This window comes from Rhinopithecus roxellana, chromosome 13 (assembly GCF_007565055.1).
Source record: "Rhinopithecus roxellana isolate Shanxi Qingling chromosome 13, ASM756505v1, whole genome shotgun sequence".
In the NCBI taxonomy this organism is placed as follows: domain Eukaryota; kingdom Metazoa; phylum Chordata; class Mammalia; order Primates; family Cercopithecidae; genus Rhinopithecus; species Rhinopithecus roxellana.
In genome coordinates, this window is record NC_044561.1 from 118,912,475 (window position 1) to 118,936,089 (window position 23,615).

Below are 23,615 nucleotides of genomic sequence, written 5' to 3' on the forward strand. Positions count from 1 at the left end.
TGGCTCCATTCTTCAGCATCTTAACAATGATTTTACTAAAGTAACAATGTCACTAGTGTTCTCAATTTGCAGGATTTTCATACTCTCTCCCTTTTCTGGTGTCACCAGAAGATGCAATGACTTCTTGTTCTCTGAAAATTACATATAGAGAGATGTGAGTATATGTCAATATCAGCATATTGCAGATGTGAATTATTCAGCCTCAGAGAAATCAGACCCCACAGAGGGCTTTATTAAGGCAACTGAAGCCTTCACACGAATAAATGGGGATTCTGAAAGTTGAAGACATAGAGTTTCATACTGAGAAGTGGTCAAGGGGAAGAGCATTGTGTTTGAAGATATGCTACACTGGAAGAAAGGGTGTAAGCAATTCCTGGAGTTCAGTTTCTGCAACAGCCAAGGTTTGGCCTGTGGAAGCCAATTTGGAGCATCAATCAGGCACACGTGGAGAGAGGCCTGGATTATCATCCAAATCCTGGAGGTTATTCAAGCTCCTCCTTATGCTATAAAGTAAGGCTAACCTGTGAGGTAGAAGAATAAAGGGTGAGATGCTTGGACCCTGACCACATTAGGAACCAAATCTTGCACCTAATGGGAAAAAGGAGGTGGGATCATTTTTACATCTTTGGGCAGGAACGGAATGAAGGTGAGTTTGGGGGATCCTAGAATGATCATGGGTTCTGACTTGTCCAGTAGAGTCCCAGTTTATGCCTGTTGTCCCAGTGTAATAATTAATGGCACCTCACCTTGAGACACTTTCAAAAGTGATTTGGTTTGGCCAATAAAATATGTGGTTGCCGTGGTTAGAAATAACCTTCAAAAGGAAGAGAGGTAACAACAAGGTTTAGTGAGAAGTAAAGGCCTATAATGATTGACTGATGAATGGTGCCCAGGGCTGGGCTGGGTTTACTGGGCTTCCGTCTGACCTGGTCTGGGATACTTCACCACTTCTGTTTTCTCTCTACACCCACTACTCACCTCATACTTGCCAATATCCCTTTGACTAATCCCTCCCTTCCCACCCTCTTTCCCAAAATATCCTTCTACTTACACTTCTGCATTAGAGCTGGTTTTGTCATCCCCAGGCCCACCTAGGTCTTGGAATAGACCAGCCAACACCTAGACCTCCCAGTGTGGCCTTGGTGAGCACAGGAGACTGGGACCTCCGGGACTTATGGTATTTTTTGCAGGTGACCAGGCAGATAGCTTCAGTTTGGAAGTTGTTATTGTTCCCCTGGCAACGGCCATAGATGAATTCGGAGCAGATCTTACGGTTTTTTTTTTTTTTTTTTTTTTTTTTTTGTACCACCAACGTGGTATGGAGGCCAGGCAGGGGCCAGCCTCCTGTGGCATACTGCATATACCTGCGGGGAGATCACAGAACAGAGCTGTTTGGGTACCTGTCTCCCTGGAGAATGTCCATCTCTCCCTTTCTCTGACTACCGCTCTCTTTGTCTCCGCTGAGAAGCAAATTTGGCTCAGGGCTCTGCTCCCAATTCAGTGTGAACCTTGACCACTCATTTTACCTCTCTGGTCCTTGGCTTCCTCATCTGTAAGGTGAGAATGCAAAATCCCAACGTGCTCGCCTAACAGGGCTGTTGGAAGGAACAGCTGTGACATCACATGGCTTCTTTTTCCTTGCCTTCCCAACATCTGAACACTAAATCTGACTGATTTTGCCTCCTAAATAGCTCTCCTTTATTTCCTTTCTGCCGCTTTCTTAATTCGAGCATCATTATCTTTTGCAAGGACTTCCATGAAAGGCCACCAGCTGATCTCCAAGACTTCTGCAGTCTGCTTGACATTGGTTTCCAGAATGGCAGATCTGCTGGGCACAGGATAAAGTTCTACCAAACCCAGAGGGACTTCAGAATCCATTTTCTCCTCCTCCTCTCCAACTTTATTTCTTATGCTGCCCCAACACCCAACTTCCCAAACTTATGCTCTAAAAATAGCATGTTCTTACACACCCTGTGCCTTTGCACATGCCTGACATATCCAAACCTCTCTTGCTAAGTGCACTCTTGTTCATTCTTTAAAACCCTTGTTCATTCTTTTAAAACCCCAGACATCGACTCTTTTATGCCGTCTTTCCTTTATTCATTCTTTACTCCTTGCTTTTCTTTGTTGCCTCTCAATCTTGCATACACATTTATCATTTCCATGTACTTTCTTGTTCGCATTTTCTGATTCCTCCATGAGAATGTGAGGTTTTTGAGAGGGAGTTGCATCTTATGCCATCTTGATACAGCAGTTTCTAGCAGGTAATTTGGCATAGAGAGGATGCTTCAGGAGTAGTCACAGAGAAAAAAAAACCCAAAACTCAAATCTACCCTGATCTTAAGCATTTATTGAGCAATTATTTTGCCCATAGTGCTATGAGGTACAAATAGAGTTCTTTAGAACCTCATAATCTGAAGCATGACAAAACAACAATTATAGCACTGATTAGTGTCAGACACTATTCTTAGTAGTTGACATCTACTAACATTTAATCTTGTAAAGTAGGTCCTCTTATTGTTCTCATTACGCAGATGAGGAAACTAAGGTTTAGAGAGGCTAAATAACTTTCCTATGACCACACAGATGGTAAGGGATTTGAACATAGGTTAATCCATTGCTGTTGGGATCAAGACCAGATCCCTATCAAGCTTTCCTTCCCCCGTCTAGCCCAGCTTCATCTTTCTCTCTTTTTAAAATTTGTTACTTGTTTATTTATCAAGAGAAACTATTTGTCAGTCCACATATTCATGCTTCATGTTTCAGGAACACAAGTCAGTGGCAAACTTTAACCCAAAGAAATCATTGCAATTCCAAAATCACTTTGCACTCTAAAAGATACCAGCCTTCCCCATCTCCTGAAAATCTCTTATAGAATTACAATTTCTGTAGAAATCTGTGTATGCCTTATTTCTTGGTCCAGCAACAGCGAACTTACAGACAGCTGCAATCCATAGGGATGCAACAAATGCTTGAACAATATGAAACCACAGACGCCTGGCTGGAAGGCCACACATTTGAGGTTTTGTCAAAGCACTGAAAACCTAGTTATTGTCTTGAAAGGTATGCCAACCTAAAGTAACAAGATTCAGAAAATATGATTAAGTAGGGCGTTTATTTGAGCCCAAAACTTGAGGACGGCCACTTGGGAGTACAGATTCAAGTTGCCCTGAATATACACTACCAGCTTCCTCTTTCTTGTCTCTTGCTCACTCTCTGCCTTCCAGCCTTTCTAGGCCTGAACATGCTGCCTCCTGCCACAGAGCCTTTGTACATGCTAATACCTGTGCCTGAAAGGCTATTTCTTCCCATTTTTGGTCTAAGTACTCATCTTTCAGATCTTAAGTCATGGATATCTTTCCCAGAAAAACCTTTTCTGACCTTCCTGGTCACAATGAGCAAGTGGAACCCATCATGGCTGTCAGGGGCACCAATCAATATTTGTTGAATGAATAGAATGAATCAATAGTCCTTGATGGTCTTCTTTAGAGCTCAATAATATGAACAGAGAGGAAAGAGTGTAGGTGGTCTAAGGTGGTCAGGGAAGGCATCCTGGATTTACACAGACAGAGAGGCCTGGAGAAAAAAGCCAGGAAATACAGATTATATACCTGTCTCTTATAGCTATCACATAACCTGACACAATGTTGGCATTTGATGAGACTTCGGTGACTACTTGACATCTCAAGAATCACTGAAGAGTAGCCAAGAGACCATGTGGTCGAATATCAACACCTGTCTTATGGAAAGGGAAGCTGAGATCCAGACATTGTTCATATCACATACCAAAATAGAGGAAGAAATGAAATAAAATCCGTGTCTCCCAAGTCCAGGACTGACAGATTTGTGTCAAGTAGAAGATGTACCTAAACTCTAGGTCAGAGAGCAGCCATCAGTGAACCAGGAGACAGAGTTAGTGCAGTGCAGGTGGAGATAGGAGGTGAGGGCACTGGGAAATTTAGGAAGCGTCTGAGTTACCTTGTCTGAGGTCTAAACATTTCTTTCCACAGCTGAACAGGCAACGCTTCATGTTTTCTGGGCAATCTCTGTGTTTGGTACAGTGGTCTATTTCTTCCACTTCACATTCTACTTTGACTTTGGGACACGGCTCTAAGGGAAGGGAAGATATATTCCCTCGAGGCCTTAAAGGAGCCAGTGCTCCCCCTCTCCAAGCCCAGGGCACCCATGCAGAGTTAAAGAACCTTGTTTCCACTTCACCTGTCCCCAAAAGGTAGTAGCCCTCAGGTAGCTCAGGAATTTCCCAACACTGCCCACATCCCCAACCCCGTAACAACTCACCATCGAATCCCTAAACCAGCCCCTACCCTCTATCCGCACCATCTATGAGGTTCCTGGGAGAAAGATGCACTCCTCTAAGACTATTCTGGTCACTCAGCCTTGCTGTGCTTGGTTGCTCCCCCAGGAGGCACTGTGGCTCTCGATGATTGAGATCAACATTTCTGGCATCAGATAGCTTGGCTTTTGAATTCTGTGCCACCCTTGGTGTGCCGAGCACTTCTGAGCCTTGATTTCCTCATTTGCCCATAGGGTTGCTTTGAAGACTAACACAACACAGTTTGACAAGACATTGTCAAACTTCCTGGGGCAACATGATGTAACAATGAGTAATACGGATGAAGCACTGACTGTGAGCTGCCTTTTCTCCTTAATCCTCATTACATATCCATGGGTAAGCACTCTTAATATTCACATTTTATAAACAGAAGAATTGGAAGCATAAGGAGGTTATGTGAATTTGCCCAAGGTCACACAGCTACTCAGGGATGGAGCCAGGATTTGAACCTACAAAGTGTGGTTCCTGAGTGCTCACTTTCAACCACTAATTTTCAGTGCTCAGTACAGTTAGCTGCTAATTGTGAGTCTTCACATTTCAGCATTCCAAGGGACTTCCGGAGACCATTATTTACCCCAAAGGCTAGGGTCCTCAGTGGGTATGGGTGTGGGGGCTGCAGTGAGAACATTTGGAAGCTAACACAGTTGGTGTTGTAGGGAGCAGCCTGTTTTTCTTATGGGAGACTTCCTTGAGCTTACTACTCTTTCTCAGTTCATTTCATGAGCTCTAGGTCCAGGCACCTCCAGGAAGAATCTTTTAGAACGTCAGCAAGGAGTCAGTTGCCACAGATTCGGATGCCTATATTCACCAAGGGAGTCTCCTACCAAGAGACTCCGAATAGCTTCCCTCTTTCCCACCCGGAATTCCAGGCACAGCTGGAGAAAATAATTGCTCAACTGCAAAATAGTTCTTTGTTCCTTCCTCCCCACCGAGTTTCCTTTCTCCATTTCAAGGACTGAGTCCCCAATATTTACTGCCAAAGATCCCTTCAGCGTGCCCACGTTTCTGGACATCCCCCAGAAGGAAGAATGGTACCAGGATTGGCAGAAGTCCTCAGAGTCCCATTTTAGGAAGTACTAGCCTGGTTGATGGCACCAAAAGTAAGAAACGCTGCTCAGCAGCTCCTACCTCTGCACTTTGCCTGCCCTGGTGTGCCCCAGCACTCCAAGAGACAGTTATGGAGACAAGCCAGCCAGACTCCCCTGTCAGAAACACCAGATCCCTGAGGCCATCAGTGGGACTACCTGGTACCTACCCTGGGGGAAGGGGGCCTTGATAGGCGGCTCCTAATCCTCAGCAATCTGAGGCTTTCTGGTCTACCAGGGAAAGAGGGCACATCTTGTCTTGCGCTTTCCAGGCTCCCTTAGCAGAAAGGGAGGTTTAACTCCAGAGTCTTCCATTTCCCAGGGGGAGTTTGGAGGTTAAGAGTATGCTAGTTATCTTCCTTCTTTCTAATTTCACTCTTCTCCTGACATGTCTATTCTTATGCTTTATTTTTCTTACTTTGTTTCTTCTCTTTTCTTTGCCTCTTTATGTCTTTTAGTCTGTGCCTGTCTTTTTCTCCTTTTCAGGGAGTCTCTGTCTATCTGAGTCTCTTTCTTCCCACCCTTCACTTCCCTCTCTCTTCTTTTGTATGTAAAGATCAGTTATATTTATCCTTTAAGTCAATTGATTTTGCAACAATCAATAATTTCTTTTGTTACTTTGGGACTTCTCCAACTCTATTCTCTGTTTGTCCCTGCTGTGACAGCTACAGCATTGGATTAAAAGTCACACTCTGAAGCATTATGACTTGAGCATCTGTACCAACCAAGTTTTATATCCTTGGTAGAAGCCTGAATGAGGTGAGGAGCCAGTTACCTGGGCATCAATCCCATCTGACAAAGGACTGTGGGTGATGGAAGCATTTCTGCAGTGTGGCAGCAGAGAGTGTGTGCAGCAAGGCATGTCATCAGTGGTGAGTGAGAAGTTCATTATTTTTTACGGCTGAATAATAGACAATGCACATTGACAGCCTCCTACCTCCAGCATCAGTCCCTATTTTTCTGCTGTGGGTTTTCTCTGGCCCCCTGGGAGCTTGTATAGCTTGCATGCATTACGATCTGAAACAGCAAGGGGTTTAGAATCCCTGACATCCAGTGGGCATTGGGAATCAGTGGACAAATAGCTTAGCTTCCTCATCACTGGAGACAGATTAAGAACATCTGTGGCCTGATATCCAGAATGTACAAGGAACTTAAACAAATTTACAAGAAAAAACAAACGACCACATTGAAAAGTGGGCAAAGGACAGGAACAGACACTTCTCAAAAGAAGACATATATGGGGCCAACAAACATGAAAAAATGCTCAACATTACTGATCATCAGAGAAATCCAAATCAAAACCACAATGAGATACCATCTCATGCCAGTCAGAATGGTGATTATTAAAAAGTCAAGAAACAACAGATGCTGGTAAAACTGTGGAGAAACACGAATGTTTTTACACTGTTGGTGAGAACAGAAATTCGTTCAACCATTTGGAAGATAGTGTGCCGATTCCTGAAAGATCTAGAACCAGAAATACCATTTGACCCAGCAATCCCATTACTGGGTATACATTCAAAGGAATATAAATCATTCTCTTATAAAGATACATGCATGAGTTTGTTCACTGCAACAGTATTTACAACAGCGAAAACATGGAATCAACCCAAATGTCCATCACCAATAGGCTACATAAAGAAAATGTGGTACATATATACCATGGAATACTATGCAGCCATAAAAAGAAGTGAGATCACATCCTTTGCAGGGCCATGGATGAAGCGGGAAGCCATTATCCTCAGCAAAGTAACGCAGGAACAAAACTAAATACCGTACGTTCTCCCTTGTAAGTGGGAGCTGAACAATGAGAACACATGGACATCGGGAGGGGAACAACACATACTATGGCCTGTGGAGGGGGCAGAGGGAGGGAAAGCATCAGGATAAAGAGCTAATGCATGTGTGGTTAATACCCAGGTGATGGGTTGATAGGTGCAGCAAACCACCGTGGCACAGGCTTACCTATGTAACAAACCTGCAGGTCCTGCACATGTATCCCAGAACTTAAAATAAAATAAAATAAAATATTTTAAAGAAGAAAATTTGTAAGCCTGTTTTATACGATTCTTAAAAAGGTCACCAGTAGGATTCAGTCACAGTGGTGCCCAGCTCCTAATAGATTCTTCTCTCTTCCCTTCTCTTCCCTGAATTACTCATCCCACTCCCCATCTTGTATGTCTTGGGAGGTCTCTCAAACAAACTACCTGCACCCATGCCCTTTTCCCAGGGTTAGTTTCTAGAGGATCCAAACTAAGGCATTGTCCTTGGGTCCTTGCCTAAAAAGGTTTTACAATCTTTTGTGGAAACAGAAGAAGATAACAATAACAATATCCCTGGAACTCTCAACTCTCAAAGTTCGGATTGTCTTCACTCCCTTGAATGATGTCACCAGAAGCCTCAATGATCCCTTACTCTGCAAAGTGTAATGTGCCAAAAAGATGTCAATTACTCAGCCTCAGAGGCACAGGATTACATCAAGTTCTTTATTGGAAACAATTGAGGTGACACAGGTATAAACTGGGAGCTCTAGAAGTTGGAGATAAAGGGGACATAAAGATGAAATCAAAATGGAAGGATATTGTGCATTGAAAGAGCCAAAGATGGAGGAAAAGGAGGGAGATGCAAGGGTTCTGTTTTGCGAAGGGCTAAGATCTTGGAATGCTGCGAGTGAAACTGGAAGTTAATCTGGAGCATCAGTCAGGTGCACAAACGGTCCTCAGAGCATGAGCCACACTCTGGTGGTTCTTCCTGCGCATCCTTATCCAATCAGGGAAAGCCTGTAGAGAACGTAGGACAGAAACAGGTGAGTATCTTGGGTTCAGCTTATCTTTGGAGTTTGAAGTTATGTTTATACATCTTTGCACAGAAAAACACTAAAAAGAAGTGGGTTTGCTTTGGGGAGCTCTCCATCTCCTTCAAGGAAAAACAAATAGGAGTGACTTGCTGGCAAAGAACTGTGTTGAGACATTGATGGCTTGGAAGGGTTGGTTGGTCAACATGTCTAGGTTTAACATCCTGTGCCTCTTCTGCAATTCATCTCTGAGATTTCACCACTTCTACACCCTTCCTCCAGCCCTCCTAACTCCCCTCATACTTGCCAACATTGATTACTTCTACATCCCTTCTCATCCTCAGTTCCCAGAAAGTAGCTTTGTCTACCGCTTTGCCAGGTGCATTCTCACCTCCTGATCAGAGCTGGTTCTGTCAGCAGCAGGTCTGCCAAAGATGTAGCTGTCCTGGAAAGGACCAGCCAACACGCAGACCTCACAGCATGGGACTGGAAAGGATGAAAGACCGGGGCCCCTAGGACTCACGTTTATTCTTGCAGGTGTTCAGGCAGTTGGCTTCGGATTGGAAGTTGTTATTGTTTCCCTGGCAGCCACCATAGACAAATGTGGAGCAACTATTATTTTTCTTGTCATACCACCACCGAATAAAAAAAGCCAGGCAGGGGCCAGTTTCATTTGGCATTTCACATACATCTGCAGAAAGACTCCAGAGTTGAAAACTCAGCATGCCCACTCCAGAAATAAACAGTTGTTATTATTCTCCCTGGCAACCACTATAGATGGAACCGGAATAGGCTCCTTTTCCCTTATCACACAACAAGAGCACAGCTCCACTGACATATTGCACACATGTGCAAGGAGACCCCAGAGTGGGCATCTGCATCCCTGGAGATAGGGTTATTGCAGGTGAAATTAGCTAAAAAGAGGTCAGACCAAAATAGGGTGGGCCCCTATACCAACATGACTGGTGTCCTTATAGAAACAGGTTAATTTAGACAGAGGCAAACACACTGGGAGAACACCGTATGAATGTGAAGGCAGAGATTGGGGTGCTGTGTCTACAAGCCAAAGAACACCAAAGATTGCCAGCAAACCACCAGAAGCTAGGGGAGAGGAATGGAACATGCTTCTTCCCCATAACCCTGTCAAGGATCCAACCGTGCTGACACCATGTTCTCGGACTTCTAGCCTGAGGAATTGTGAGACAATACATTTCTGTTGTTTAAGATTCCCAGTCAGTGGTACTTTGTTATAGCAACTCTACCAAACAAATGCAGGTCCCTAGTAAATTGTGCTTACACAGTTCCATTTGGGTAAATCTCCACTGCTAAACAATTAGGTCCTGTTGATTTTTACCTCCTAATAGCTCACCTCTCTGCCAGTCTCTCTAATATAAGCTTCAGTGACTGTCTCATGCCTGGGCTGTTGAGATAACCTCAGATTGATCCCCTGCCTCCAGTCCTGGCCCCTCCAATCAATCATTCATGCTTCCCACCAGAGGGAAGGATTTGAGAACCAGGCTTATCATGTCATTCCACAGATAAGACCTACCTTCACTTCATGACAATACCCTCCCATGACCCACAGGGCCCTCCATTGTCTAGCTCCTACTGTGACACTGGCCTCCTCCCCTTCCACAGAACCCCTTCCAGCCACATGCTCCAGCAATATTCAACACCCCGTGCCACCCCCATACCTCCATCCCTTTGCACTGCTCACAGTGACACTCCTCTTCTTCCCTCAAAACCTTTCTCACACATCAACTGTTGTGATGTCTCCCTTGACTCCATTCTACATTCCTCACTGCCACACCTTGCTTCAGAATCTGTGCACTCATTTTTCATTTGTTTACATCTTCAGTGTCATCCCTGAGGATGTGAGTTTCTGGCGAGCAAGGAGTGAGTTTCTAGTGTGTCTGCTTCCATCTTGGCATCCCAATTCCTAACAGGTAGTTTGGCATAGTACAGAACCTTATAGAATGTTGAGGGTAAAAGAAATTGTATCCTGATCTGAACCGAATAAATTATTCATTGAGCACCTATTATGTGCCTAATGCTTCAAGGAACAGAGAAAAGGCATGACCTCTGCTATTTAAGAGCCCATAGCCAAATTACAAATAAGTGAATAGATATCAGGTGGCTACTATGTGCCAGGCATTGCTCTAAGCACATCATGCAGATCAATTGGATCCTCAAAATAACCTTCTACACTGATCCTTTTATTATCTGAGGAAACTGAGGCACAGTGAAGGAATGTTTTTAATTTATCCTAGACAAAAAGGCTGCTAAAAACTGGAGGTAAGAATTGAACTCATTATGTCTGAATTCAGAATCCTTATCTGCTGGCATATGAGTGACTTAGCCCCCTAACCTGCCCACTCTACTTGTCCGTCAAGTCCTGTTTACCTTACCTCCTACATACCTTTCGAGCACGTCCTACTCTTCTTCATCCCCTCAGCTACCTCTAGTTCCAGCCACCATTTCTTTTTTTTTTTTTTTTTTTTTTTTTTTTGTGAGACGGAGTCTGGCTCTGTCGCCCAGGCTGGAGTGCGGTGGCCGGATCTCAGCTCACTGCAAGCTCCGCCTCCCAGGTTCAGGCCATTCTCCTGCCTCCGCCTCCCAAGTAGCTGGGACTACAGGCGCCCGCCTCGTCGCCCGGCTAGTTTTTTGTATTCTTTAGTAGAGACGGGGTTTCACCGTATTAGCCAGGATGGTCTCGATCTCCTGACCTTGTGATCCGCCCGTCTCGGCCTCCCAAAGTGCTGGGATTACAGGCTTGAGCCACCGCGCCCGGCCCCAGCCACCATTTCTATCATCTTGAAGTCCTTTAAGATACTCTGTTCCTCCTATTTTAAACTCTATAGATGTAGTGTGAACCCGGTTATGTGATGCCCTGCCTCGGTGGATTGCCATGGCCCTTCGATCCAAGCAAGACTCTTTAACCTGGCCCACCATACCCGAATCGTTTGATCACTGCCCACCCAGAATCTGTTTTCCTTGTCCCATGCTCATGCTCACTCTGCATTCTGTCCTCCCCAGGCCCCACCATTGAGCCTTTGTGCATGCTACTCCCCGTTCCTGGAAAACCCTTCCACCCACTTTTTGCCTAAAACATTACCCATCTTTCTCAACTCAACTCCAGATTTGCTTTCTCAGAGAAGGCAATCCCGACCTCCCTGACCACACTGAGCAGATCAAATCCTATTGTGGGTCTCAGAGGCACTCAATACATATTTGTTGAATGAATTTAAAAAATCTTCGATAGTCTTTTTGCATCCCAGGGAGATGGGCATGAAATTAAGGTGCAGCAGAAAGGAAAAGCCCTCTGTTGTGCAGCAGTCAGGAGAGGTGTTCTGGTGCAAAGTTGGATTTGTGTAGGCAGAGAGGTGGTCACTCCATAGCAAAAAAGTTAGAAAATATAAATTGCTTCATTTATCACTTGCAGCAACAATGTTGTATATGTTAGGGCAACAATGGCCACCTGGGGCTCAAAAAATTGTAAGAGTGACAGGTATCCAAATAGCCAAAAGAATCTGATTCAATGCCACTCCTTCACCAGTCATTTGTTTTGGGAAACAGAGTCTCGGGCATTACCTGATAGGAAAAGGTCGTTACTAATGGCACACACCATATTTGGCACAGTAATGAATCTAAATTGCAGGTCTCCCAAGTCCAGCAGTTTTGCCAGAGACCAGCCCTCAGCGATCAGGGCACAAAGCCAGTCCAGGAAGGCAGAAGGTGAGGACAGGGGGAGGAAGAGTTGGTTATTCTGCGGCTCTGAATATTACCTTGTTTGAGATCTAAACATTTTTTTCCACAGCTGAAGACACAGCACTTCTTGTTGTCCGGGCATTGTCTGTGCCTTGTACACACATCCCTTTCTCTGAATTCACATTCTTCTCTGATGGTGGGACATCTCCCTAGGGAAGGAGCAGTTTCACACCTGTGTGCCTTACAGAGCATAGTGTCTCCCTGCTTTGCCAGACACAAGGCAATTCTAGAGAGTCAGGGAAGTTTGCTTCGACTTTGTTTGCCCCCAGGAGTTCTTTTCCTCAGGGTGGCCTCACTCACTTCCCTACTGCATACACCCTCCCTTCCCCCTGACCACTCCTCCCTCTCTTCCCACCCTCCCAGCTCCATCCCATCTAAGGCAGAATTTCTCAACCACCGGTAATATTTGGGCTGGATAATTCTTTGTTTGGGAGGCTGAACTGGGGATTGTAGGATGTTCAGCAGCATCCCAGGCCTCTTCCCATCAGACACCAGTAGCACCACCTGCTTGTAATAATGGAAAATGTCTCCAGGCACTGCAAAGGTCCCCTGGAAGGCAAAAATCTCCCAATTGTGGGCCACTGAATAAAGCTGATGTGGTATTTTTGGCTTTGTTTAGGAATTGGTGTTTGGAAGTTCCTCTAGGTGGTGGTATTAAACAACAATTAGTATCACTTACCCCGGAGCCAGTTAAGATTTTGAATTCTGACTCTTGGTCTGAATTCGGACCCTCTCTGAACCTTGGTTTCATCATCTGTAAAATCATTTTGACCTTACGGAGTTGTGAGAAAAAAATGAGACAAAGTATATAAAGCCCTCATCAGAGTAACAGATGCGCAGTCATATTATCTAGCATTTGCTAAGTATTTACCATAAGCCGAGCACTCTTCTAAGCATTTTAAGTGTATGATCTCATTTAATATTACATGTTACAGATGTGGAAACTGAGGCCCATGAAATTTAAGTAGCTTGCCCAAGATTACAGGACTACCAAGATTTGAACCCACTAAGTCTGATTCCAGATCCCTCTGTAGTTTTAAAATCCCTTTTCAGAAATCCTTTCTTCCTGAGTGTTCAGCAAATGATAACAATGATCATTGTTACATTATAGTCATGGAATATTAGTGTCTGAAGTTTAAAGGAACTTCTGGATGCTGTCCTTTATCTCAAAGTAGGGCGCCCCTACGGATACAGTGACACTTCATGGGACTACATTTGAAAGAAGCAGGAGTGGATACAAATGACACCTCAAGGAAGGGGCCTGTTTTGCTCGCGAGGTAAGGAGAAGGTCCTTGGTTTCCCGGATTCCTGTAGCGACTCCCCTGAATGCTAGATCCCGTGACTCTCCTCCACCTCCTTGATAAAGGCCCTCCACTTCAAAGGGGCTGAAAGTGGGGATTGCCTAAGTCGGGGTTACTGCATTCCCAGAAGAGCGCTTCCACAGAAGGGATCTCACAAAGATCTCTCTCCTCTCCCAACCCGGGACCTGGGCTAACATGGTGGAAAGCAACCCAGATCTGAAGAGTTGTTCCCTGTTCCTTCCTCCCAGCAGACTCCCCTCTCTCTAGGGCAAGGGCTGAGGCCAGTACTTACTGGGAAATAACCAGTCAGTCAGACCAGGTCCCTGGACATTCGCTAAGAGGATGAATAGCACCAGGAGGCTCAAAAGTCCAGAAGATCCCATGCTGAAGAGAGGCCAGCCTTTCTGGTGGTTCCAGAATTTGGAATGCTCAGCTGCTGCACCTTGGATATAAGAACTGGACACAAACCGGCCACCCCCTTTCTTCTGAGAACACTAAGTTCCCAAGGTCACAAATGGGACTAACTGACACCCACAGCTCACAGCTTGGGAGGAAGGGTCTCTCATCGAATGGATCTTGATCCTTACACCCCTAGGCTGCACTGGGCTGGGGCTCTAGTCAACCCCAGGGAGTGGGCAAAGCTTGTCTCCCACTTTCCAGGCTGCCTTCAGGTGAATGCCATCATCTTGGGTCTTCATCTTGATAACCTGGAGAGCAGTGGAGTCTCCTCATTCTTCATTCATTTTCCATCGTACATGCGCACTTACGGGCGCACTCCTTCTGCTTGTCTCTGACAATGTGTCCCTGTCGGTCTCTTGTTATCTCATTGTTTATCTGTGCCTCTCTGTGCCTAAGTCTGTTTCTCTTTCCCCATGGTCTCTGTGTTCCTTTCTCCCTCTCCCACAGTTTCTTCCCATCCTTCTGTCTTTTATTTTATCTTTGGTTCACTCATATTCTTTGACTAAAGCCAAAGATTTAAGATTTGCCACTGAGCAGGGTGTAGGGGAGGAATCTGGTTGATAGCTGGGTCTTCAAAGCTTTGTTGCTCTAAGAGCAAGAGAGGATATCAGAGCTTAGAGGGAGCCTTTATCATCAATGCAAGCTCCTTGATAGCTGAGGAACTATGTCATGAAGGGACTTGCCTGAGAGACTACAGTGGAATAAAGTTCAGTAACACAGCAGACTTTGGGGGTTCTAACTGGGCTAGCAGAGGAGCTGTGGGAAAGAGGTGCTGGGGAACTTGGACAGCTTTCCATTCCTACAGCCATGGAATCTACACCGGCCACTCAGCCAGTCCTGGGAAGGAGAATGACACTCTTTACAGAGTGAATGTTATCCCTAGGGCTCCCGTTTTCTTCTCTAACTAGGTGTTACCCTTTTGGGCCAAGTTTGTTCTCCAAATATTCCTACATGACAGACAGAGGCCAGAGAAAGACAACCTTATCATCAGAGAGTGACTATAAGGTCACAAAATTTAGTATCAGAGGCAGAGCCCCCATAAGAATCCCAAGCCACCAACTTGACAATCTCACCTAAAGAGACTACTGAATCGAATCGAATTTTTCTTTGCTTTTCTCTTCTCTTTTTTTGTCTTTTTCTTTTCTTTTCTTTTCTTTCTTTTCTTTCCCTTTCCTTTCCTTTTTTTTTTTTTTTTGTATTTTCTTCTTTTCTTTTTTTTAACAAATCTATAGATAAGTACTCTTAATATTCACATTTTATAAACAGAAGAATTGGAAGCATAAGGAGGTTATGTGAATTTGCCCAAGGTCACACAGCTACTCAGGGATGGAGCCAGGATTTGAATCTACAATGTGTGGTTCCTGAGTGCTCACTTTCAACCACTAATTTTCAGTGCTCAGTACAGTTAGCTGCTAATTGTGAGTCTTCACATTTCAGCATTCCAAGGGACTTCTGGAGTCCATTCTTTACCCCAAGGGCTAGGATCCTCTGTAGGTGTGGGTGTGGGGGCGGCAATGAGAACATTTGGAAGCTGACACAGGTAGTGTTGTGGGGAGCAGCCTGTTTTTCTTATGGGAGACTTCCTTGGGCTTACTACTCTTTCTCAGTTCATTTCATGAGCTCTAGGTCCAGGCACCTCCAGGAAGAACTTTTTGGAATGGCAACAAGGAGTCAGTTGCCACAGATTCGGATGCCTATATTCACGAAGGGAGTCTCTTACCAAGAGACTCCAAATAGCTCCCGTCTTTCTCACCCGGAATTCCAGGCACAGGTGGAGAAAATAATTGCTCAACTGCAAAATTGTTGCTTGTTCCTTCTTCCCCACCGAGTTTCCTTCCTCCATTGCAAGGACTGAGTCCCCAGTACTTACTGCCAAAGATCCCTTCAGCGTGCCCAGGTTCCTGGATATCCCCCAACAGGATGAATGGTACCAGGATTGGCAGAAGTTCTGAGAGTCCCATTTTAGGAAGTACTAGCCTGTTTGATGGCACCAAAACTAAGAACTGCTGCTCAGCAGCTCCTATCTCTGCACTTTGCCTGCCCTGGTGTGGCCCAGCACTCCAAGAGACAGTCCTGGAAACAAGCCAGCCAGACTCCCCCGTCAGGAACACCAGATCCCTGAGGCCATCAGTGGGACTACCTGGTACCTACCCTGGGGGAAAGGGGCCTTGATAGGCGGCTTCCAGTGTGCCAATTCCTGAAATATCTAGGACCAGAAATACCATTTGACCCAGCAATCCCATTACTGGGTATACATTCAAAGGAATATAAATCATTCTTTTATAAAGATACGTGCATGAGTTTGTTCACTGCAACAGTATTTACAATAGCGAGAACATGGAATCAACCCAAATGTCCATCACCAATAGGCTGCATAAAGAAAATGTGGTACATATATACCATGGAATACTATGCAGCCATAAAAAGAAGTGAGATCACGTCCTTTGCAGGGGCATGGATGAAGCAGGAAGCCATTATCCTCAGCAAAGTAATGCAGGAACAAAACTAAATACCGTACGTTCTCCCTTGTAAGTGGGAGCTGAACAATGAGAACACATGGACATCGGGAGGGGAACAATACATACTGTGGCCTGTGGAGGGGGCAGAGGGAGGGAAAGCATCAGGATAAAGAGCTAATGCATGTGTGGTTAATACCCAGGTGATGGGTTGATAGGTGCAGCAAACCACCGTGGCACAGGCTTACCTATGTAACAAACCTGCAGGTCCTGCACATGCATCCCAGAACTTAAAATAAAATAAAATAAAATATTTTAAAGAAGAAAATTTGTAAGCCTGTTTTATACGATTCTTAAAAAGGTCACCAGTAGGATTCAGTCACAGTGGTACCCAGCTCCTAATAGATTCTTCTCTCTTCCCTTCTCTTCCCTGAATTACTCATCCCACTCCCCATCTTGTATGTCTTGGGAGGTCTCTCAAACAAACTACCTGCACCCATGCCCTTTTCCCAGGGTTAGTTTCTAGAGGACCCAAACTAAGGCATTGTCCTTGGGTCCTTGCCTAAAAAGGTTTTACAATCTTTTGTGGAAACAGAAGAAGATAACAATAACAATATCCCTGGAGCTCTCAACTCAAAGTTCTGATTGTCTTCACTCCCTTGAATGATGTCACCAGAAACCTCAATGATCCCTTACTCTGCAAAGTGTAATGTGCCAAAAAGATGTCAATTACGCAGCCTCGGAGGCACAGGATTACATCAAGTTCTTTATTGGAAACAATTGAGAATGACACAGGTATAAACTGGGAGCTCTAGAAGTTGGAGATAAAGGGGACATAAAGATGAAATCCCTAGGGGCTCACGTTTATTCTTGCAGGTGTTCAGGCAGTTGGCTTCGGATTGGAAGTTGTTATTGTTTCCCTGGCAGCCACCATAGACAAATGTGGAGCAACTATTATTTTTCTTGTCATACCACCACCGAATAAAAAAAGCCAGGCAGGGGCCAGTTTCATTTGGCATTTCACATACATCTGCAGAAAGACTCCAGAGTTGAAAACTCAGCGTGCCCACTCCAGAAATAAACAGTTGTTATTATTCTCCCTGGCAACCACTATAGATGGAACCGGAATAGGCTCCTTTTCCCTTATCACACAACAAGAGCACAGCTCCACTGACATATTGCACACATGTGCAAGGAGACCCCAGAGTGGGCATCTGCATCCCTGGAGATAGGGTTATTGCAGGTGAAATTAGCTAAAAAGAGGTCAGACCAAAATAGGGTGGGCCCCTATACCAACATGACTGGTGTCCTTATAAAAGCAGGTTAATTTGGACAGAGGCAAACACACTGGGAGAACACCGTATGAATGTGAAGGCAGAGATTGGGGTGATGTGCCTACAAGCCAAAGAACACCAAAGATTGCCAGCAAACCACCAGAAGCTAGGGGAGAGGAATGGAACATGCTTCTTCCCCATAACCGTGTCAAGGAACCAACGGTACTGACACCATGATTTCAGATCTAGCCTGAGGAACTATGAGACAATACATTCTGTTATTTAAGATTCCGAGTCAGTGGTACTTTGTTATAGCAATTCTACCAAACAAATGCAGGTCCCTACTAAATTATGCTTACACAGTTCCATTTGGGTAAATCTCCACTGCTAAACAATTAGGTCCTGTTGATTTTTACCTCCTATAGCTCACCTCTCTGCCAGTCTCTCTAATATAAGCCTCAGTGACTGTCTCATGCATGGGCTGTTGAGATAACCTCAGATTGATCCCCTGCCTCCAGTCCTGGCCCCTCCAACCAATCATTCATGCTTCCCACCAGAGGGAAGGATCTGATGGATCTGAGAACCAGGCTCATCATGTCATTCCACAGATAAGACCTACCTTCACTTCATGACAATATCTTCCCATGACCCACAGGGCCCTTCGCTGTCTGGCTCCTACTGTGATGCTGGCCTCCTCCCCTGCCGCAGAACCCCTTCCAGCCACATGCTCCAGCAATATTCAACAACCCGTGCCACCCCCATACCTCCATCCCTTTGCACTGCTCACAGTGACACTCCTCTTCTATCTTCAAAACCTTTCTCACACATCAACTGTTGTGATGTCTCCCTTGACTCCATTCTACATTCCTCACTGCCACACCTTGCTTCAGAATCTGTGCACTCATTTTCCATTTGTTTACATCTTCAGTGTCATCCCTGAGGCTGTGAGTTTCTGGCGAGCAAGGAGTGAGTTTCTAGTGTGTCTGCTTCCATCTTGGCATCCCAATTCCTAACAGGTAGTTTGGCACAGTACAGAACCTTATAGAATGTTGAGGGTAAAAGAAATTGTATCCTGATCTGAACCGAATAAAGTATTCATTGAGCACCTATTATGTGCCTAATGCTTCAAGGAACAGAGAAAAGGCATGACCTCTGCTATTTAAGAGCCCTTAGCCAAGAATTACAAATAAGCAAATAGGTATCAGGTGGCTACTATGTGCCAGGCATTGCTCTAAGCACATCATGCAGATCAATTGGATCCTCAAAATAACCTTCTACACTGATCCTTTTATTATCTGAGGAAACTGAGGCACAGTGAAGGAATGTTTTTAATTTATCCTAGACAAAAAGGCTGCTAAAAACTGGAGGTAAGAGTTGAACTCACTATGTCTGAATTCAGAATCTTTACCTGCTGGCATATGAGTGACTTAGCCCCCTAACCTCCCCACTCTACTTCTCTGTCAAGTCCTGTTTACTTTACCTCCTACGTCCTACTCTTTTTCATCCCCTCAGCTACCTCTAGTTCCAGCCACCATTTCTATCACCTTGAAGTCCTTTAAGATACTCTGTTCCTCCTATTTTAAACTCTATAGATGTAGTATGAACCCGGTTATGTGATGCCCTGCCTCGGTGGATTGCCATGGTCCTTCGATCCAAGCAAGACTCTTTAACCTGGTCCACCATACCTGAATCATTTGATCTCTGCCCACCCAGAATCTGTTTTCCTTGTCCCATGCTCATGCTCACTCTGCATTCTGTCCTCCCCAGGCCCCACCATTGAGCCTTTGTGCATGCTACTCCCCGTTCCTGGAAAACCCTTCCACCCACTTTTTGCCTAAAACATTACCCATCTTTCTCAACTCAACTCCAGATTTGCTTTCTCAGAGAAGGCAATCCCGACCTCCCTGACCACACTGAGCAGATCAAATCCTATTGTGGGTCTCAGAGGCACTCAATACATATTTGTTGAATGAATTTAAAAAATCTTCGATAGTCTTTTTGCATCCCAGGGAGATGGGCATGAAATTAAGGTGCAGCAGAAAGGAAAAGCCCTCTGTTGTGCAGCAGTCAGGAGAGGTGTTCTGGTGCAAAGTTGGATTTGTGTAGGCAGAGAGGTGGTCACTCCATAGCAAAAAAGTTAGAAAATATAAATTGCTTCATTTATCACTTGCAGCAACAATGTTGTATATGTTAGGGCAACAATGGCCACCTGGGGCTCAAAAAATTGTAAGAGTGACAGGTATCCAAATAGCCAAAAGAATCTGATTCAATGCCACTCCTTCACCAGTCATTTGTTTTGGGAAACTGAGTCTCGGGCATTACCTGATAGGAAAAGGTCATTACTAATGGCACACACCATATTTGGCACAGTAATGAATCTAAATTGCAGGTCTCCCAAGTCCAGCAGTTTTGCCAGAGACCAGCCCTCAGCGATCAGGGCACAAAGCCAGTCCAGGAAGGCAGAAGGCGAGGACGGGGGGAGAAAGAGTTGGTTATTCTGCGGCTCTGAATATTACCTTGTTTGAGATCTAAACATTTTTTTCCGCAGCTGAAGACACAGCACTTCTTGTTGTCCTGGCATTGTCTGTGCCTTGTACACACATCCCTTTCTCTGAATTCACATTCTTCTCTGATGGTGGGACATCTATCTCCCTAGGGAAGGAGCAGTTTCACACCCATGTGCTTTAGAAACTGAGGCCCACAAAATGTAAGTAACTTGCCCAAGATTACAGGGCTACCAAGATTTGAACCCACTAAGTCTGATTCCAGATCCCTCTGTAGTTTTAAAATCCCTTTTCAGAAATCCTTACTTCCTGAGTGTTCAGCAAATGATAACAATGATCATTGTTACATTATAGTCATGGAATATTAGTGTCTGAAGTTTAAAGGAACTTCTGGATGCTGTCCTTTATCTCAAAGCAGTGAGCCCCTAGGGATACAGGGACACTTTATGGGACTACATTTGAAAGAACCAGGAGTGAATAGAGATGATGCCTCAAGAAAGGGGCCTGTTTTGCTCGCGGGATAAGTAGAAGGTCCCTTGGTTTCCCGGATTCCTGTAGCGACTCCCCTGAAAGCTAGATCCGGTGACTCTCCTCCACCTCCTTGATAAAGGCCCTCGACTTCAAAGGGGGTGAAAGTGGGGATTGCCTAAGTCGGGGTTACTGCATTCCCAGAAGGGATCTTCCACAGGAGGGATCTTACAAAGATCTCTCTCCTCTCCCAACCCGGGACCTGGGCTAACATGGTGGAAAGCAACCCAGATCTGAAGAGTTGTTCCCTGTTCCTTCCTCCCAGCAGACTCCCCTCTCTCTAGGGTAAGGGCTGAGGCCAGTACTTACTGGGAAATAACCAATCAGTCAGACCAGGTCCCTGGACATTCGCTAAGAGGATGAATAGCACCAGGAGGCTCAAAAGTCCAGAAGATCCCATGCTGAAGAGAGGCCAGCCTTTCTGGTGGTTCCAGAATTTGGAATGCTCAGCTGCTGCACCTTGGATATAAGAACTGGACACGAACCGGCCACCCCCTTTCTTCTGAGAACACTAAGTCCCCAAGGTCACAAATGGGACTAACTGACACCCACAGCTCACAGCTTGGGAGGAAGGGTCTCTCATTGAATGGATCTTGATCCTTACACCCCTAGGCTGCACTGGGCTGGGGCTCTAGTCAACCCCAGGGAGTGGGCAAAGCTTGTCTCCCACTTTCCAGGCTGCCTTCACGTGAATGCTATCATCTTGGGTCTTCATCTTGATAACCTGGAGAGCGGTGGAGTGTCCTCATTCTTCATTCATTTTCCATCGTACGTGCGCACTTACAAGCGAACTCCTTCTGCTTGTCTCTGACAATGTGTCCCTGTCAGTCTCTTGGTATCTCATTGTTTATCTGTGCCTCTCTGTGCCTAAGTCTGTTTCTCTTTCCCCATGGTCTCTGTGTTCCTTTCTCCCTCTCCCACAGTTTCCTCCCATCCTTCTGTCTTTTATTTTATCTTTGGTTCACTCATATTCATTGACTAAGGCCAAAGAATATAGATTTGCCACAGAACAGGGTGTAGGGGAGGAATCAGGCTGATAGGAGAGTCTTCAGAGACTGTTTCTCAAAGTTTTGTGGCTCTGAGAGCAAGAGAGAATATCAGATCTTAGAGGGAGCCTTTATCATCAATGCAAGCTCCTTGATAGCTGAGGAACTATGTCATGAAGGGATTTGCCTGAGAGACTACAGTGGAATAAAGTTCAGTAACACAGCAGACTTTGGGGGTTCTAACTGGGCTAGCAGAGGAGCTGTGGGAAAGAGGTGCTGGGGAACTTGGACAGCTTTCCATTCCTACAGCCATGGAATCTACACCGACCACTCAGCCAGTCCTGGGAAGGAGAGAGACACTCTTTACAGAGTGAATGTTATCCCTAGGGCTCCCGTTTAATTCTCTAACTAGGTGTTACCCTTTTGGGCCAAGTTTGTTCTCCAAATATTCCTGTATGACAGACAGAGGCCAGAGAAAGACAACCTTATCATCAGAGAGTGACTATATGGTCACAAAATTTAGTATCAGAGACAAAGCCCCCATAAGAGTCCCATGCCACCAACTTGACAATCTCACTTAAAGAGACTACCAAATTTGAATTGTTCTTTGTTTTGCTCTTCTTTTTCCTTTCCTTTCCTTTCCTTTCTTTTCTTTTCTTTTCTTTTTTTTTTTTTTTTTTCTTTTCTTTTCTTTTCTATTCTTTTTTTTAAAGACAGTCTCGTTGTGTCATCCAGGCTGGAGTGCAGTGGCACAATCTCAGCTGACTGCAACCTCCACCTCGCCAGTTCAGGCAATTCGTGCCTCAGCCTCCTGAGTAGCTGGGATTACAGGCATGCACCACCATGCACTGCTAATTTTTGTATTTTTAGTAGAGATGAGGTATCGCCCTTGGCCAGGCTGGTCTCCACTTCCTGGCCTCAAGCAATTTGCCCGCTAAGCCTCCCAAAGAGTTGGGATTACAGGCATGAGCCACCAGGCCTGGCTAGAATTTCTAATGAACAAGTAAGATGTCCTAAGCAGTGCTGTTTCACTCATTTCATTTCCCATATTCTCACAAACTCAGCCCAGGAGAGAGTGAAAACTGGAATATCTAAGTGGAAGCGCTCTGAGGGACCATCAAGCCCTATTTCTCATTTTATAGATGGGAATCATAAGGCCCAGAGAAGTGAGGATGCTGACTAAATGTCACCCAGCATGTGAGTGTGAGAAATAAGATTAAGAGGGAACTGAGCATGCAAGTTCTTGCCAGAGGACACTAGGGCACGTTTTGATGTTGGTGTGGATATAATATTTTCCTGTAGAGTTGAAGGTAGAGAGGAAGGGTGAGTCTAAAGGAATGAAGTAATGTCTTTAGTGGAGACAGAGGCTGAACACCCACAAAGTCAGTAAATTTCTAAATGGTACCCAGGGTCCCCAATTAGGGCTGCATTTTTTCATAAATTTTATTGAAAATAAATTAACTATCTTTCTGGTTGTTTCATTCCATTCTGTCTTGCCTAATTTTCAGGCCCATCCATGCATCTCACTTTCCAAGCAAATGAAATAAAATTTATGTCTTTGGGACTTGGGATGAATCATGGTTTTGGCTCCTTCTCTCCAATAATTTCTTGGAGAAGGCTGGGTAAGGACCCATCTGGGGTTTTGCCTCTCCTTTCTTCATCCTTTCTCATTGAGGGGCATGGTGTCCTACCTCTGCCTCCAGGCCAATTCTCTCCCAGGAACAATCCTGTGCTCAGAACAGGGGACCCCAACGAGAACCAACCAGACCAGCCTGTACCTGGCACCTCCTGCTTTTTCATTAGCCCAAGACCTGTCACATGGACGGATTCTCTGTCACTGCCTTCCTGTGTTGTTCCCTCTGCCTCTAACTGTATTACTAAGTTACATATTTGCTCCCCCAGGTAAGCTCCAAACTGTATTAAACAGGTCTGTGTCTAGAACGCAGTGCTTAAAACATGAATAGACCCCAAATAAACACTCAGTACATCTTGCTGGATGAGCAAGGTAGGTGGGGGGATTGGTAGGTGTTGAATAGGTAGGTAGCTATGTGGATGGATGAGTGGCTGGTAGAGTGATAAGTGGGAAGATGGTTGAGCAGGGAGAAA

The 23,615-nt window shown here is 45.0% G+C and overlaps 2 protein-coding genes across 4 annotated transcripts; both read right to left on the bottom strand.

Annotated features, from left to right (window-relative positions):
* Window positions 1-211: 211 nt before the first annotated feature.
* Window positions 212-13,746, bottom strand: LOC104678840 (eppin). Of its 3 annotated transcripts, XM_010384224.2 has the most exons (5): window positions 13,595-13,723; window positions 12,019-12,150; window positions 8,757-8,924; window positions 3,979-4,110; window positions 212-521 (listed from the first exon to the last, which is right to left on the bottom strand). In XM_010384224.2, the coding sequence occupies exons 1-5, from the start codon at window positions 13,683-13,685 to the stop codon at window positions 517-519; spliced, it is 528 nt and encodes a 175-aa protein (XP_010382526.1). In that variant the 5' UTR covers window positions 13,686-13,723; the 3' UTR covers window positions 212-516. The 3 variants fall into 3 exon arrangements, with proteins under 3 accessions (XP_010382526.1, XP_010382527.1, XP_030771096.1); XM_010384225.2 differs by lacking the exons at window positions 212-521; window positions 3,979-4,110 and adding an exon at window positions 7,902-8,219 and having other exon boundaries at window positions 13,595-13,746; XM_030915236.1 differs by lacking the exons at window positions 212-521; window positions 3,979-4,110 and adding an exon at window positions 7,902-8,219 and having other exon boundaries at window positions 8,757-8,935.
* A 3,351-nt stretch (window positions 13,747-17,097) lies between these two features.
* Window positions 17,098-20,923, bottom strand: LOC104678897 (eppin-like). The gene is made up of 3 exons (XM_030915747.1): window positions 20,833-20,923; window positions 20,008-20,139; window positions 17,098-17,258 (listed from the first exon to the last, which is right to left on the bottom strand). Exons 1-3 carry the CDS (start codon window positions 20,921-20,923, stop codon window positions 17,098-17,100), a joined length of 384 nt encoding a protein of 127 aa, XP_030771607.1.
* Window positions 20,924-23,615: the final 2,692 nt, after the last annotated feature.

What these genes read in the sequence shown, in the direction of transcription:
- LOC104678840 (XM_010384224.2), bottom strand. Translation starts at nt 13,685, where the DNA reads ATGGGATCTTCTGGACTTTTGAGCCTCCTGGTGCTATTCATCCTCTTA. An exon ending in GACTGACTGGTTATTTCCCA is followed by an intron (nt 12,151 to 13,594) that starts GTAAGTACTGGC and finishes CTCCTTCCCTAG; the next exon opens with GGAGATGTCCCACCATCAGA. An exon ending in ATGTTTAGATCTCAAACAAG is followed by an intron (nt 8,925 to 12,018) that starts GTAATATTCAGA and finishes GTCTTTCTGCAG; the next exon opens with ATGTATGTGAAATGCCAAAT.
- LOC104678897 (XM_030915747.1), bottom strand. Translation starts at nt 20,923, where the DNA reads ATGGGATCTTCTGGACTTTTGAGCCTCCTGGTGCTATTCATCCTCTTA. An exon ending in GACTGATTGGTTATTTCCCA is followed by an intron (nt 20,140 to 20,832) that starts GTAAGTACTGGC and finishes TTCCCTAGGGAG; the next exon opens with ATAGATGTCCCACCATCAGA. An exon ending in ATGTTTAGATCTCAAACAAG is followed by an intron (nt 17,259 to 20,007) that starts GTAATATTCAGA and finishes TCAACTCTGGAG; the next exon opens with TCTTTCTGCAGATGTATGTG.